The 14706-nt window shown below is 40.4% G+C and overlaps 1 protein-coding gene across 1 annotated transcript in view; it reads right to left on the bottom strand.

The window, feature by feature from the left end:
* Positions 1-12641, bottom strand: part of SAMD3 (sterile alpha motif domain containing 3) — a 40713-nt gene extending 28072 nt beyond the window's left edge. Inside the window, 4 exon segments of the mRNA XM_065927800.1 lie at positions 8801-8910; positions 9510-9519; positions 11720-11894; positions 12548-12641. Of these exon segments, the coding sequence (XP_065783872.1) occupies positions 8801-8910; positions 9510-9519; positions 11720-11894; positions 12548-12626 (374 nt within the window). The 5' untranslated portion in view covers positions 12627-12641.
* Positions 12642-14706: the final 2065 nt, after the last annotated feature.

The following is a 14706-nucleotide window of genomic DNA, read 5'->3' as shown; positions in this document are numbered from 1 at the left end:
AGCCCAGCAGGCTCCTCTGTCCATGGGATTTTCCAGGCAAGAGTACTGGAGTGGGTTGCCATTTCCTTCTCCAGGGAATCTTCCCAATCCAGGGATCGAACCTGGGTCTCCCGCATTGTAGGCAGACGTTTTTGCCGTTTGAGCCACCGGGGAACTTCATAATAATCAACCACCACTGAGAAAACCTCCCAAAGAAGTTTTCTCACCAGGTTTTAGCTACATCCCTTGTGGGTTCTTTACAGAACCAAAGGCAGAGTTCATGTCACACTCAACTGAATCCTGGTTGACTTTTGGCATCATAGTCATGAATCAGGTCTACTTTCCTAAGATTTGGGCCACAAATGACACCTTTCTCTAGGGGTCCCCAGCTTGGAGATAATCTGTTACCTTGGGGGACTGTGATGCTTTTCTAGTCCTGTAAAATGGTACTGCTTTCTGGTCCTTACGGAAGAAGAGCATGAGACAAGTGGAAGTCTTGGCTGTGAAGAACAGCCGTTCTCACTACCAGGCCTGGTCTTCACGTGTAAAGAACCACCTCAATCAGTAGTAGCCTTCCCAGCATCGAAAGAAAAAACAGTGACAAATACTGTGCTCTCCATGGACTTAATGGAAAGACTGTTTCACAAGCCTATGTTCATTTTATTCTTTTCCACACAGAAACTTGCAGACTCTATACACTGAAAATGGTATATATCGGGGTGCCCACTTTTCTAGTATCAACTCTGAAACAAAATGCCATGTAACCACATCTAAAACCTTCAGTGTTTTGGGAACATAGAAGGGAATGGAGTCAAGTAAGAGAAGGTTTAAACATCTGTTTAAAGAACTTGCTGTCATCTAACCGTAGGACACAAAATGACCTTATAATACACATCTTCAAAACAGGGATCAAAATGCACCAAACTACAAAGTTCAACAGAAATGTTGCTTCTGTGTTACTATGCCAGTACTCTGTGAATTACCTGCTTTACTTTACCTAGGCAAGACTTCCCACTGCTAAGAAAGCAAAGTAAACAAGAAGTTTTTGAAAAGCCCAACAGAGAGATACATGTCAATGAGCTAGGTGAGATGCCATCTCTGAAAATATAGAACGATGTCACTGCAAGACATGCACGGACTCCGAAGGAGATGCTGTTTTGTTGCTGCAGCCACGAGTAATTCAGAAAATGTTTGCACTGCAACCACCAGTAATTCAGAAAATGTTTTCTCCACATTCTCATCATTTGATGTGTGCTTTTACTTTATGTTTTATAGCTCCGGGCTATCACAGCCACCATTTTAATCTATGAAATTTCCAGAGGAATTTAGTTTCTGAAAGGCATGTGTGAACATGTAATCAAGCAGAAAGTAGAGGTAGAGATGTGGCTGACATCAGGCACTGTGCTGTCACACAGACAGACAGACAGACACCTCTCAAATCCTCCCTGTCCTTGGTTGCCAGTGACAGATTCGAGGACCCAGAAATTGTTGGGGTCTTGACTAATCAAGAAAAGAAGCATAAAATAAATACATATCTTATTTCTCCCTGTTCCCCAATTCTTCTTGGTATTGACAGATGGACAAAGACCCAGAAACATGACCTTACCCTCAATATTTACACTTACTAGCATGACAGTCGCAAAAACAGATCTCATAGAGCTATCATGTCTGAGTCCCTCTTTTTCTTTTTTATTTCTCAATCATAAAAAAGAAAAAGTAATGATACATTGCCTATGTATTACTACAATTTTGTAGTTCATAATTATCAAAATCACGTGGTTCATGGCAGCTTTTTATTAATCCGCCTGTATATGACTAGGTTTTTGAATCCTGATCTCATGTGAAGAGTTTATATCCTCAGAGCATCTGCTAAATAGAGATGAGCCTGGAAAACTCATTTTTCAAATCTGGCCCACAGCGCTGGTTTTTTTTATTTATTTATTTATTTATTTATTTATTTTTTTAATATTATTTTATTAGTTGGAGGCCAATCACTTTACAACATTTCAGTGGGTTTTGTCATACATTGACATGAATCAGCCATAACAGCGCTGGTTTTATGTGACTTTTGGGGCCAAAAAGAAAGACTGACTTAGTCTTGTCCCAACTGTGTGCCATCTAGGCTGTGACTTGCCAGTTCCTCAACCATGTAGCTTCATACAAATAAAAGTTTCCTATTTCTAAGGATTCAAGTAACTTGATTTATACCAAAGTACCATTAAACTGGGTGGCTTAAGGGGCTTCCCAGGTGGCAGAGTAGTAAAGAATCTGCCTGCCGGTGCAGGAGATGTGGGAGATGCGGTTTCGATCTGTGGTTTGAGCAGATGCCCTGGAGTAGCAAATTGCAGCCCACTGCAGTAATCTTGCCTGGAAAATGTCATGAACAGAGGAACCTGTCAGTGGAAAATTTCAGGAAAATGTCCAGGAAAATTTCATGGACAGGCTACAGTCCAAGTGGTCACAAAGAGTCAAATATGTATCAGATACACAGTTGATCTGACTGAGCAACTACACACACACACACACACACACACACACACACACAGGTGGCTTCAAGAACAAACACTAATTTCTCATGGTTACAGAGGTTGGATGTTGCAGCCAAGTTGGGCTCTTGGCAAATGTGCTCTTCCTGGTTTATAGAAGACCGTCTTCCTGCTGTGTCCTTCCATGCCAGAAAGAGAGCAAGTTAGCTCACTGATCTCTTTCCTTCTTATAAAAAAATACTACGTTTTTTTGGCTGTGACCCACAACAAGTAGGATCTTAGTTCCCTGACCAGGGATCGAACCTATGCTCCCTTGCAGTGGAAGCATGCAGTCCTAAGCCCTGCACCACTAGGGAAGTCCTGTTGGCCTTTTAGCCTCTTATAAGGACACTAATTCCATCCATGAGGGGTCCATCCTCAGGGCTTAATTACTTCCCCAAAGTCCCTCCTTCCAAATACCATCATATTGGGATTAGGGTTCCAACATATGAATTTTGGAGAGACACAAGCATTTAATCTATTGTACACCCAGAAATGCCTTGCTGCTACTGCAAAGGATAGTCCCAAGACAACACTAGAATCACTTAGGGCACCTGTTAGAAGTGCTGGATCTCAGGTCCCACTCTTGACTTACTAAATTAGCACTTGCATTTTAATAAGATTCCTGGGTGACTTTTAGTTATATTGCAGTCTGAGAAGCACTGGTACAGGGCCCTGGTATATTTCATTTAAGTCCTCCGGGAAATTCTAATGCACAGTCACAGTTACAGAGCACTGTCCTGTCCATTGGCACAGCACAGGGTCTTCTTGCTTCCCTAACAGCACCCCTCACTGTTCCCAGCAAGTTCATTTTCTCCACCTCTATCTCTAACATTCCAAAAGCACACATTCCAAATAGCATGTCCTATCCCATTTCAGGAGCCTGTACCTTTGCATCAGCTGTTTGTTTTTCTGGGAACGTTCTTTTCTTCTCCTGCTCCATTTTCCTTCAGGTGAAATTCAAATTATGTTTCAACCCCCCCCCCCCCCCCCCCGCAAACCTTCAGTTTTTGAGAAGACTTCCCTCAGGGGCCTTCTCTATACTTACTTCCCTAAAAGTCTCATTTATCTTTCTTCTGGGCTATTTCTATACCCTGTGCATTTCTATTTCTGTGTCTCTTTCTCAATATTGCAGTTATTAACTTCTGTATCTTGCTTGTCAGAATCTGAGTTCCCTTAGGCAAGGACAAAATTGCCCCCACTTCACCCACTGTCTATATAATATCTAGTTCATGGTGTATATTCAGTAACTTTTGAACTGAACAGAAGGGAAGGAGAGACTAGAAATCAAGTGTACTTTGATCTCTGAAGACTTCCTATTAGTTAATAGGAATGAGCAGGAGTCAGAGAGTTATTTATCAGTCACAACAGCCTAGTTCTCCCTGCAGTTCCAGTTGGCGGCGTCCAGATAGCCTCCACTGAAGGAAATTTCTGTTCTAACTTGATGACCCAATGTTCCTCATTTCATTTCATTCGGGTCTCTGCTCAAGCAACATCTGGTTGAAGTCGAAAGACTGCCTTGAAAACCCTCCTGAAGCTAACACGCATGCACTTACACACACCATTTCCTCTGTTTCCCCCCTTTTTTCTTTGCCTTATTGACTCTCATAGCGCTTAGACATATTTACAATGTAACATCATAGGTATCTATTATCTCCTCACTATTAGAATGAGAACTCTGTGAGGTGGAGGCTTGGTCTGCTCTGCCCCCCCAGTGTATCCTCTGTGCCTCCCAGGGCCTGGCGTCCAGGAAGCACCAGGTAAATGTTTGCTATGGAATGCATGAATGGACCCTGACTCAGGTAAGAAATCGTTAAGTCAGCAGTTCCTAAGGTGGGTCCTGTGATGTTAATAGATGGCACGCAGAGAAAGAATTCTGGGCCAGACAGAATGAAATGGGTTTTCTTACTGTGGGACGCTTTATAGCATTTCCTCGGTCACTGTACACTGGGAATCTCCAGTCAAGGACTAGACTTGGAAGGTAATACGTCCAAAACACACAAAACTTAGGCATGGGTGTTCTATATCCCTGTAGGGTAGGAGATGTGGGATGCAGCACTGCACTCTTGTGTCACTGACCTGGGATTCAGCATCAAATGCGACCATGTATCACTTGGGTGGTCCTGGTGCACGCCCCTTATTATGTGATGGATAAGATACACACATGAGGGTACTGTTCCTTATTTTAGCCATGCACGTGCCATTGCCTACAAACAATATGTCAAGCGTGGACCTACTGACATTTGCCCTCCTGAGCATAGGCAGGTGGGTAAGATCATTCTACAGTATTTTATAGTAGTAGCCAGAACCAGAAAAAAAGTCATCACTAAAATAATTTTAAAGCATGTGTGAAATTGTGACTAATTTATAGTTACACCCAAAGGCTGAAGCAAAACATCTGCACACACATATATTTAAAGTTCAGGCCAAGTGTTTTTAAAGTGGCATTTAGGAGACCTCTACCTGTTTACCTGATTTCATGCCTTATTAGGTACCGAGAGGGAAACAGTTTCAAACAGTATAGAGGAAAAATGAAGAACGGCATTACAAAAGAAAAAATATCTTTCTAAAGGATCACCAACACATGCTGAGGACAGGACCTTATAAGCTTTCCATCAAGAAAGTCCATTTAAGCAATTCAGTAAAGAGCATGGGATCACCTATCACCAAAGAAAGCTGCTTCATGTCACAGCAGTACGTGTTTCCTTGGGACTCAGAATTCATTCACTGGGACACCCCCATCGTTTCAAGAGTCAAAGTCATGTGAATGTCCTGCCTCTAGAGCCTTCTTTTATTTCTTGTCTGCAAATGATCTGGATGGAAAACACATGTTCCTTTCAGGGAACCTAGGAGAAATTATCACAAGAATAATGCCAGCCACCTTGTATGGGATTTTAGCAGCTGCCAGGGACCTTCACTGTTACTGCACCTGCAGGTGGGGGTTCCCATCACACGATGTGCGCAGACCCACTGGACCACAAGTGACAGCCCGGATTCCCACCCCCGGTGTGAGAGATCCCAAAGCTGGCACTCCATCCACCACCCTTTCCCACCTCATTAAAGCACATGGCTTTGTGAAAGCCTTGTAGCCAAACAGTAGCTTGCTAGCCTGTTATGTTATGAGTGGTCCATAAACTCCTGAGGTTTAATTCTGTTCAAAAAATGAGCATATTTAGCAGGAATTGTATCAAAAATGTCTAAAGAGAAATTAACACTATTCAAATATTTATCCTGTCTTGTAAAGGTGTATTCAGTCTTACATTGGACCGTACATCCTCACTTCAAATAAAAACTATTTAGCCTCTGTTTGCCAAGTACTACGCCAAATGCTTTGCTCACAAGGGAAAAAGGGTATGGCTTTTGCCTAGGTAGCACTTCTATGGAGGGAATACAGACTGTAAAGTGATCAGTTCCATTATCTAGTCTTATAAGTAAAGAAAGGGGTATGTAGAGGATGCTACACAGTAGAAAAAGGGCTCCTTGCCTGAACTGGAATATCAGTGATGGAGGGGGGTGGTTTCCTTCAGAAAGAGGGATTTTTGAGCAGAATCTTCAATGATGAGCAGGTAGAGAAGGGAAGGGAAGAACACAGCCTGAAGCAGGAACTGTGCAATAGGCTCTTAAACCAACACCTATTGAATGAATAGCACTCTGGGCAGAAGGGCAGGAGATAGGTGATTTTAAAAAAAATATTTGTTTATCTGGCTGGGCCAGGTCTTAGTTCTTAATTGTGGCATGCAGGATCCTTGACACTTGTTGCCACATGAGGATTTCTTTTTGTTGTTGTGGCATATGAACTCTGTTGCAGCATGTGGAATCCAGTTCCCCAACCAGGGATCAGATTTTAACTCACATGGCTGGATGATGGGGCCACTCTCTGAGATAGGATGTGAGAGGGGAGAAAATCTTCTATCCCTCCTCATTCCATAGCCCTAAATAAATGGCAGAACCAGAGAAAAACTATATGAAACAGGTAGCTCTGCCGTGTCCTCATCTGCCCACACATAGCTGACTGCCCAGGTGGGGACATCTGACCTGCACTGGAATCTCCCTAGTTCCTCTTCCCCAGATACTGAAAGAGTGAGACTGTTACCTGGGGTGATCTGAGCTCTTTTCATGGAGAATTTCCTGGAGGCAGTGCTGTGGTGAGCCTGCCATAGGCCAGCCAGTCTGAATGGGACAGAGTGTACATGAATAGTAGGATAAATCCATCCTCAAAGGAAGACATAAGGGCATGAGGCAGATGAGGGAAGCAAAAGAGCGATGGAGATGGCCATCATGTGGCCCCATGAGAATGAGGGAAGGACCATTTGGCCCCTGGCTTTCCAGCATCAGTGCCTCTACCCCTGTCACTGGGTTCTAGCGAATTTGTATTTCTACACTTAAATATACACTAAAGCAAGAAACTTGAGTTCAGTTTTTGGGCATGTTTAACTGTGGTGCTTGTGATGAGCAGCCAGTTGGCACATAGATTAGGAGACATTTTATGATTAGAAGAAAGATATGACACTCTGGTTTCCAAACTCTCAAAGGGCTTAGGAAAAAGAAAGGACCCAGAGAACCTGTAGAAAGGGCATCCTCATCTCCCACTGGCAGCAAGAAGGGAGAGGAAAGAGGTCCTTAGCAAAGTGAGCTTACTACCTGGAGCCACGCTGAGTAGACTGTGGCACTGAGTGCTTTCCAGGGCTTCCTGGCTTAGCACTGAGCAGGTGTTATCTATCTGTAGATAATGGTTCTCACAGGAGCCCTGTGACAGAAGTATTTGTGGTTATTATTCCCATTTTTCGGTTTGAATACTGATTCACAGTGGTGTCAGGGTTGGACCAATGGGGCTAATCGTCGCTCGTCCTGCCTCTACTGAACAGTCAGAGGAGGGACTGGCAACTTTTGGCAGCTTCATGAAGGGGTCGTTGAAGACCCCCGCCTGACTCCACACACCTGGAACCACATCGAAGGATGGCACTGGGAACCAACCAGCACCCGTGAACAGAAGGGAGGTGAATGAAGCCATCATTCAAACATACTTACATCTTCTGAACCGTAGTTCAGACCAGGAAGACCCCGGGGACCAAGCCCTACCCAGGATATTGCCTCTATCTCCTCATTCATCACCTCCTAGTGGGAGCCAATGGTGTGAAGGAAGATGGATTCTACCACTTGAAGAGCTGGAGCCTTTGAGCCCAGGAATGAGAGTGCAAGGTTGCAGGTGGCGGAGAGAGAAAGAGAGCAGAGAGGACGCCCAGAGCCGAAGCCCATCTGCAAGAGCACCTGATCAAAGGTGCCCAGTTCCCCTGCACTCACCCTCGGGGCTGCTGGGGCTGGCCGGCCAGGGGCCGAGGCTGCTGCCTTTGGTCCCCTGAACTCCCATGCTGATGGCAGTATATCCAGTGCAGCGGTGAGACCAGCCCATCTGGGAAACTAGATAGAAGCCCCTTGACTTCTCTAAATCTCAGTTTAACTCATTCACAAGAGAGAGAGAATAACACCGGCCTGCCAGGACTGCTGTGTGGACTAAATGAGATGATAATGGAAAGTGAAACTATAAAGGATGACGCTCTGGCCTGGCTATCTCCTGCTTATGTGGTGCCAGCTGACATCTCTCCTTTCCATGACAGTACACTTAGAAAAGCATTTGCTCAGCAGCTGCTGAAAAGAATAGGTGTCAAGGTGATGCCTAAACTGCACAGGGCAGGTGGCTGGGAGATGCTAGCTTGACTACCGTGACTCTTGGACCATCTCTTACCTACAGTGCCCCTCAGGACTTTTAGTGCCACACTCCTGGGTCTGCTTCTCTAGATACATCGTTTTCCTCTGTTCCAGTGTAGCCCATATGTTGAAATACTACAGCTCATAAAACCCAGTGTAGGGATGGAAGGAAATGTTTAACAAAGCAGTGCCTTCATCAGGAATGGTCAAGACTGTTAATTCAAATTAAAAAAAAAAAAAAAAGACTCCTCAAAAAGTTAATTCTATAAGACACTATTTGCAGAGCAAATTCCATCTTTGTGGCTACTGCCAATCACTCTGGACAGTTTATGACAGAAAAATCATCTTTTTCCTTAACAACATATCCTTGAATGATGCATATTATCATCTCAAAACTTAACTTGTTCAATGCAAAGTTAAAAAAAGTTGACCTTCATCTCTTACCAAATGTCTTCATCACTTGATTTATAAAAATCCCCTCCAGAAAAACAAAGTTTCCACTTAGAAACACATTTGAACATGAAGCCTCATAAAAATAAAGACACATATTATCAGTTGGCTTTCAGATGTTTAGAAGTTGTCCATCCCACCTCTGTTTCAGTACTCGGTGGTCAATTAATCCGTTATCAAGGTTGTCAGCTGGATCGAAAGATGGCGTCTGCTCCCCTCCACTGGCCGGGCTGGAGCACTGTTCATCCCTGTCACCGAGAAAGAAAAGGTGGGTCTAGGCTATTCAACTGTTGCTGTCATGGTGACTCTGAAGGTATAAAGCAGTCCAGAGTAAACACTATGATCTGTGTCCACTCCAAGCTCCACGTTAGAGTCATGACTAGGGGACTGAAAGAAAAACCCTCTGGGGCCATCTCACTCGCTACCAGTTTATACATGCCAGGAGGGGGATGATGCCAGTTCACTATGCTGTTTTCACTCCTCTCTCACATTTAAAAACGGTATTATTGATAATCCTTTCCTTTAGGAAACAGTGATAGTAACAGAATATACCTTTGTTGATTAACATTATTATTTGGCAAAAAAAAAAATGAACTCTATTTCAGATCCTTTCTCTCTTCCCTGCCATCTAGGGGGACCTTTTATTATTTGTGGAATTTCATTATCTTTGAACCACTCTTCACTAACTCCCTCATCTTCTAAGTGTTACAGCTGAAAGGAAGGCAACTTGCTTCCCATCACAAGCTACTCAATAACGGCAACCAATACCTCAGTTTTCCAACTCTCCGACTTCCTGTCCAGTGATTTTTCTCCCGGCTTCAACAAGAGCAACACAAAAAGCAACCGGATATACTCCTTCCTGCTATATATTCCTGTCATTTGCCTAAGTCTGAGTTGGAGGCCAAGTATCCTGTTCATATGTGGCCTGTAAATTTTTTTTCAAAGTAACATACCAGGCAACTGTTAGCCATTAAATGAAGTTTATACTGAAGTTGGAACCCATCTGTAAACTCTGATCTAGGCTGCCACTTTATAAACTCTTCAGAGGGAGTCCTAAACATCATTTATTCTACCCACTTCATTTTACAGTTGAAACTAAGAAAAGTCAAGCAAATCTCCAAGGTTAGATGACTAGCTAATATCAGAACAGAGATCCGTAATCCAGTTTTAATACCTAGCTTCAGGGTTCTTTTTACTACACTAAATTTCCTATCTTTATGAAGAACTTATAAAAGTTGTTTAACTAAATAAATAGCATATTCTTATACCTTTTTTCTATTACTATGAGTCCCACATGACCATGTATTTGTCAAGTGCCTACATATTTGACAATAAGCAAATATAGCCGATAAACATTTTAGCTAACTATAACCTATAAACCTACTTGAAATTGTGATTTTGCACCAGAATAATTGAATCTGAATGTAAAACAACACAAACCTTAGAGTCAACTATTTACTGGGTAGAATGAAGAGTCCCCACTCAGCCCCTGGAAAACCAATGTTCTAAGTCATGGTTACATTCCAAAATGTGGCTTTATAAAGCACATTAATAATGCTTAATATTTAACAAAAGACTATATTTTAGTGTGGGAGAAGGAGGAGATAATCTTTCTCAAAGATTATGATACTCTGAACATCAGTGTGATTAACATGGAATTAAGTATGTATTATTTTTCACAACCTAGAGATGAAGCAAAAGGAGTGTCAACATTTAATGCAATCAATCCAAGCCAGTGGTAGGACCAGGAATGATGCCCAGACTTCCTGGCAGTCCAGTTAGTTCTCATTTACTAGAGAACATTATAAACTGCTTTGCAGTGGGAAAAAAGGCTGTCAGTTTTCTTCCAAGCTGTGCCTAAGGCAACATCAAGATTCCAGTCAACTGAGGGGAACTTCCAGCTCAAGAGTCCAACTCATCCAAGAATGTTGGGAAATTACTTCGAGCTCTATATGAGGTTTACTCCCTCCCTGCGCTGCAAAGGAGTAAGGCATACAATGAGAACTGCCTCAGAAGTCACATATCTTTTACACAGACGTGTCAAAACAACATTTAGAAGAAATCCCTCGAATAAATCAAACGGTAGGCTCTCCAGACCAAATGTGGGCCATTCCTTCAAGCTGACCTATCCCCCCTTCCTTGTCCCAAATATTCACATTCTCTAGAAATCAAATTACCTAAGCTAGAGTTCTCTAACATTGCATTGCTTATAAAAAAGCAAGACAGGAACATAAGAGTTTTACAGATATACTGGAAAAAAAAAAAAAACTAAAGTAAAAACATGGAATGGATTTCATCAAACATCATAGCCTTATTTTAAAAATTAATGAATAATCAGAATGCAGTAGTTATTTAAACTTAGAATCTGGCAAAAATTTCAAATATCGAAAAGCCAAATCAGAATGTCTGAAATGATCCTGGGGCATAGATTATAAAGTGAAATTTTTAATTTCATAATTTTTGTTACCATTCCTTTTGATGACAGAAGTCAATGATTTAAAAAAAAAAAATAACATCAAAACCTCAAAACCATAACAAATTTTTCTACAAGACTTCTGTGGAAAGCTACCACAGCATTCAGTCCTCCAAGAACACTCTTGAAATCCAGTGCAGCAAAAATCTTTAGCAAATCATATTATGAAGGCCTCTAGAAGAGAATATAAATTAGTTACTATAAGGAATCCTGGGCAAATAAGTAAATACACACATAAATAGCTTTGGGGAAAGCAAAGAAGCAGAAAAAGATGCCTTCCTCAAGTCTTAACTTTAAGACCTAAGCTGCAGGAGTTCATTTCTGCTTGTGTTATATTTTAACTGCTTATTACAGAGATTTTTATACAGGAACTTCAGGCTTATAGGTCTTCCCTAATAAATAGAGTTAGGGTTTAAAAACCTGGTGCATTAAAAGAAAAAGTATCTTGATTCATAAAACTTTGCAAAAACTGTTACTACACACAAGTTGAAAATGGTCACAATTTTCAACAAAGTTTAAACTCCATATGCCATGCTACAGCCATCTTAGGGAAAGCACAGAGTCAAAAATAAGGCCATTCATGAACACTTACTCTGCTTGCATGACCGGGGCTGTTTCTCCAGGGGACTTCAGCTCTTGACTCTTCTGCTTATATTTCTTAATTAAATCCATTAGAACAGCCTGGTGCCCAATTTTCTTTACCAGTTGCTGAACCATCCGATCATTAAGTGCTAGGAGAGCAGCCCCACTTACTTCTTCCTCTGGGAAAAAGAGAAAAAATCTCTACCTGTCTGCTAGGTAAAATACTGTAAAACACAGCACGCTGAGCAGGCAGAATTATTTCTCATGTTAAAAGGAGCATCTAAACTTGTGCTCTGCAGTTATAAAATTATTTGTGTTTTTGCAAAAATAGGACACTAAAATTGCATAATTCCAAATGCATGTCTGCTCCTAAGAAATTACTGCAACATGGAGTCACAATAAAATTTTTTACATCCACATTAATGTCTCCCCTCTTCTGATTCTAACATTGTTTTCATAAGGAAAAAAAAAAATCTTTTTGGAAAAGTATTAATGTACCTCCCAGGTACATTAATCAATACTTGTAAATCCAACACTATACAGAGCTGCCTAAAAATGCACATCCTGGACAAAAGCAATATTAAATGTATATATCAAATATGTATTTTAAGTAACTCAAGACTTATTTTGAGTTCTTTTTGAAATAATTAGATTTTCTCATGGATACTAGGTCAAATGCAAACTCTGCTACACTCGGTAAGGAAATGACAGTTTCTTACTGTAGCAACCCCATATCAATGTTCACATGCATTAGGAAAAAAGAAGTCAATGACAGAGGACACTCAATATCTCGACTGCTCAATTAACATTTTTGAAAGTATAAACAACTCACCTTGAAACCTATGTACTAGCTCTCCTAAGTTTTTCTCCACCAGCCAACCGCAGACCTGATCAACTGACCAAGTTTCCATGACTGTGTCCTGTAAATACACCTGTAAATACACCTGTAGAATAAAAAGAGGAGTCTTCAGTTTTTCTGACTGTTGTTCTTCTGTTTAATTTTAACAATCAGCAATCTAATCCTTTCCTTTGCAGACTCTTTGAGACTCTCAATACTAAGCTTCTTTAAAATTATTGTTTTCCGAATACACATCTAAAAGTTGCTAATAAATACCCGTTTTGAAAATGAGACCAGTTTGAACCTATTTCTTAGTCTCATTTCTCAAATTTCTTCACCTTCCCCTACTTTTTTTTCCACAGGCATCCCTCAGGTTTACTAACAGACAGCTAGAGACATACAATGGTACTCAATCCTGTACCATTAACACCCAGGTTTCTTCACAAAGAAAAGAAAGGTGTGAAATTCACCACTACTAGGCTTATCAGGAAGTGGTTGACATTTACAAAAGGGGTGGGCAGGGGAGGAAGGGAGGAAGGATGGAAGGATCAGATAAAAGCCTGACAGAGATACTTAGTAAACCCAGTCTGATTAACCCCTTGCAGCTCCCAATCCAGGAGAGCTTGTAACCGCTTCTGATGACTTTGTTTAGCAACAGGACCAAGTAGGAGCCAAGTTCTCAGGAGAGTCTGAATGTTTCTTTCCTTTCAATAATATTCCTACATATTCCACTCAGTTCTAGAACTTTATTGAAGACCATTATGATTCATAAAATAACTAGTACAAACTAGCACATTGATTGAAAACCTAAAAAAAAATTAGTTGGTAGATTCAAAATGTGAAAATAATTCAATATGTCAATAATTCTAAGTGAAGAGCTACATTGTTTGCAAGATATATTCTTTAACTATTCGGTTATACTGTCACTATTCTTTTCTGACCATTTGAAAATTTAAAACAAGTATGCCTGCTGCAATAATTTTTCTAATTTCCCTTAGGCAGCCTGTCTTGTTTTTTGTTTTTGTTTTTTAATAGTTCAATCCAAATGACTTAATGGACTGGAGAGAAACTGAAAAAACTTAAAGCATTTAAATCTTTTTTTAATTTATTTTTTAAAAAATCTTTTTAACATTACTTTCGATTTCATCTATCAAATCAGATGATATAGATTTCTTTGTACAGTAAGACACTGACTCTCCTATAAAAACAGAGGGAAAAGCTAATCTTAAAGAAATGGAACCCCAAGGAAAGATAAAAAGAGTCATTAAGACATGTATTTAAATTTTATTGCTAGAAGTTCTCCAAATAAATATTATTGTATTTTTCATTTTTGTGTATTTGAATAAGTTACAATTTCCAGCAGTTGGAATGGTGGCAAGGGAGAACCTGATTCCCTTTCATTCTTGACAATCTGAAAAGATAATAGACTTCAAAAATAATTTCCTAAAAAACAAGGACACTTCAAAGGAATAAACCACATTCCCATAAGTATTCATGAACACCAAGTTAGAAAATTGAAAACAAGGGTTAAATGTAGAAGAACATCTTTCCAAATTACAGCAGTGGATTTAATTTGCTATGACAACAGTAGCCACAGAACTCCTCCCCTAGGCTAAGCAGCAATATCAGGGTGTGAAAAGTCATTATTTGCGAAACTCTGGTGTAAATTAAAAATCACACCTTCCTGTCACACTTCTGGCTTCCTTGTGAAGAGTAGGACTTAGAAAAAAAAATAGAAAAGAAAGAAAAAAGACAACAATCTCTAAACTTCAAGACTAAAAGGTATGCAGAGCAGAAGATACTGCCCTGCAGCCATCGATGGATAAAAGGAAATCTGAGAATAGAATGAATCCTTGTAAACCCCCTCATATTTTTAAATTCCTAGAATCTGCAAAATCTATTTCTGGGCAAAACAGAACAGTTATCAGATTATAACCTCATACAAAATAATAAAATTAAAATTAGTATAGTATAACTCATTTGTTTTTCTGAATGTTTCATAAAATATACTATCACTGCCTAGACAATGTAACATCTGTAAGTACCAACCTGACAACTTTCTCTAAAATAATGGATATATTATTTATTATTTTATGCATCATAAAGGAATAAAAGATATCTCAAAGGAGAAAAGATATATCCAGCTGCTTTAT

The sequence above is a fragment of the Muntiacus reevesi genome, chromosome 3 (assembly GCF_963930625.1).
Source record: "Muntiacus reevesi chromosome 3, mMunRee1.1, whole genome shotgun sequence".
Classification (NCBI taxonomy): domain Eukaryota; kingdom Metazoa; phylum Chordata; class Mammalia; order Artiodactyla; family Cervidae; genus Muntiacus; species Muntiacus reevesi.
This window is presented reverse-complemented; position numbering and strand designations above follow the sequence as displayed.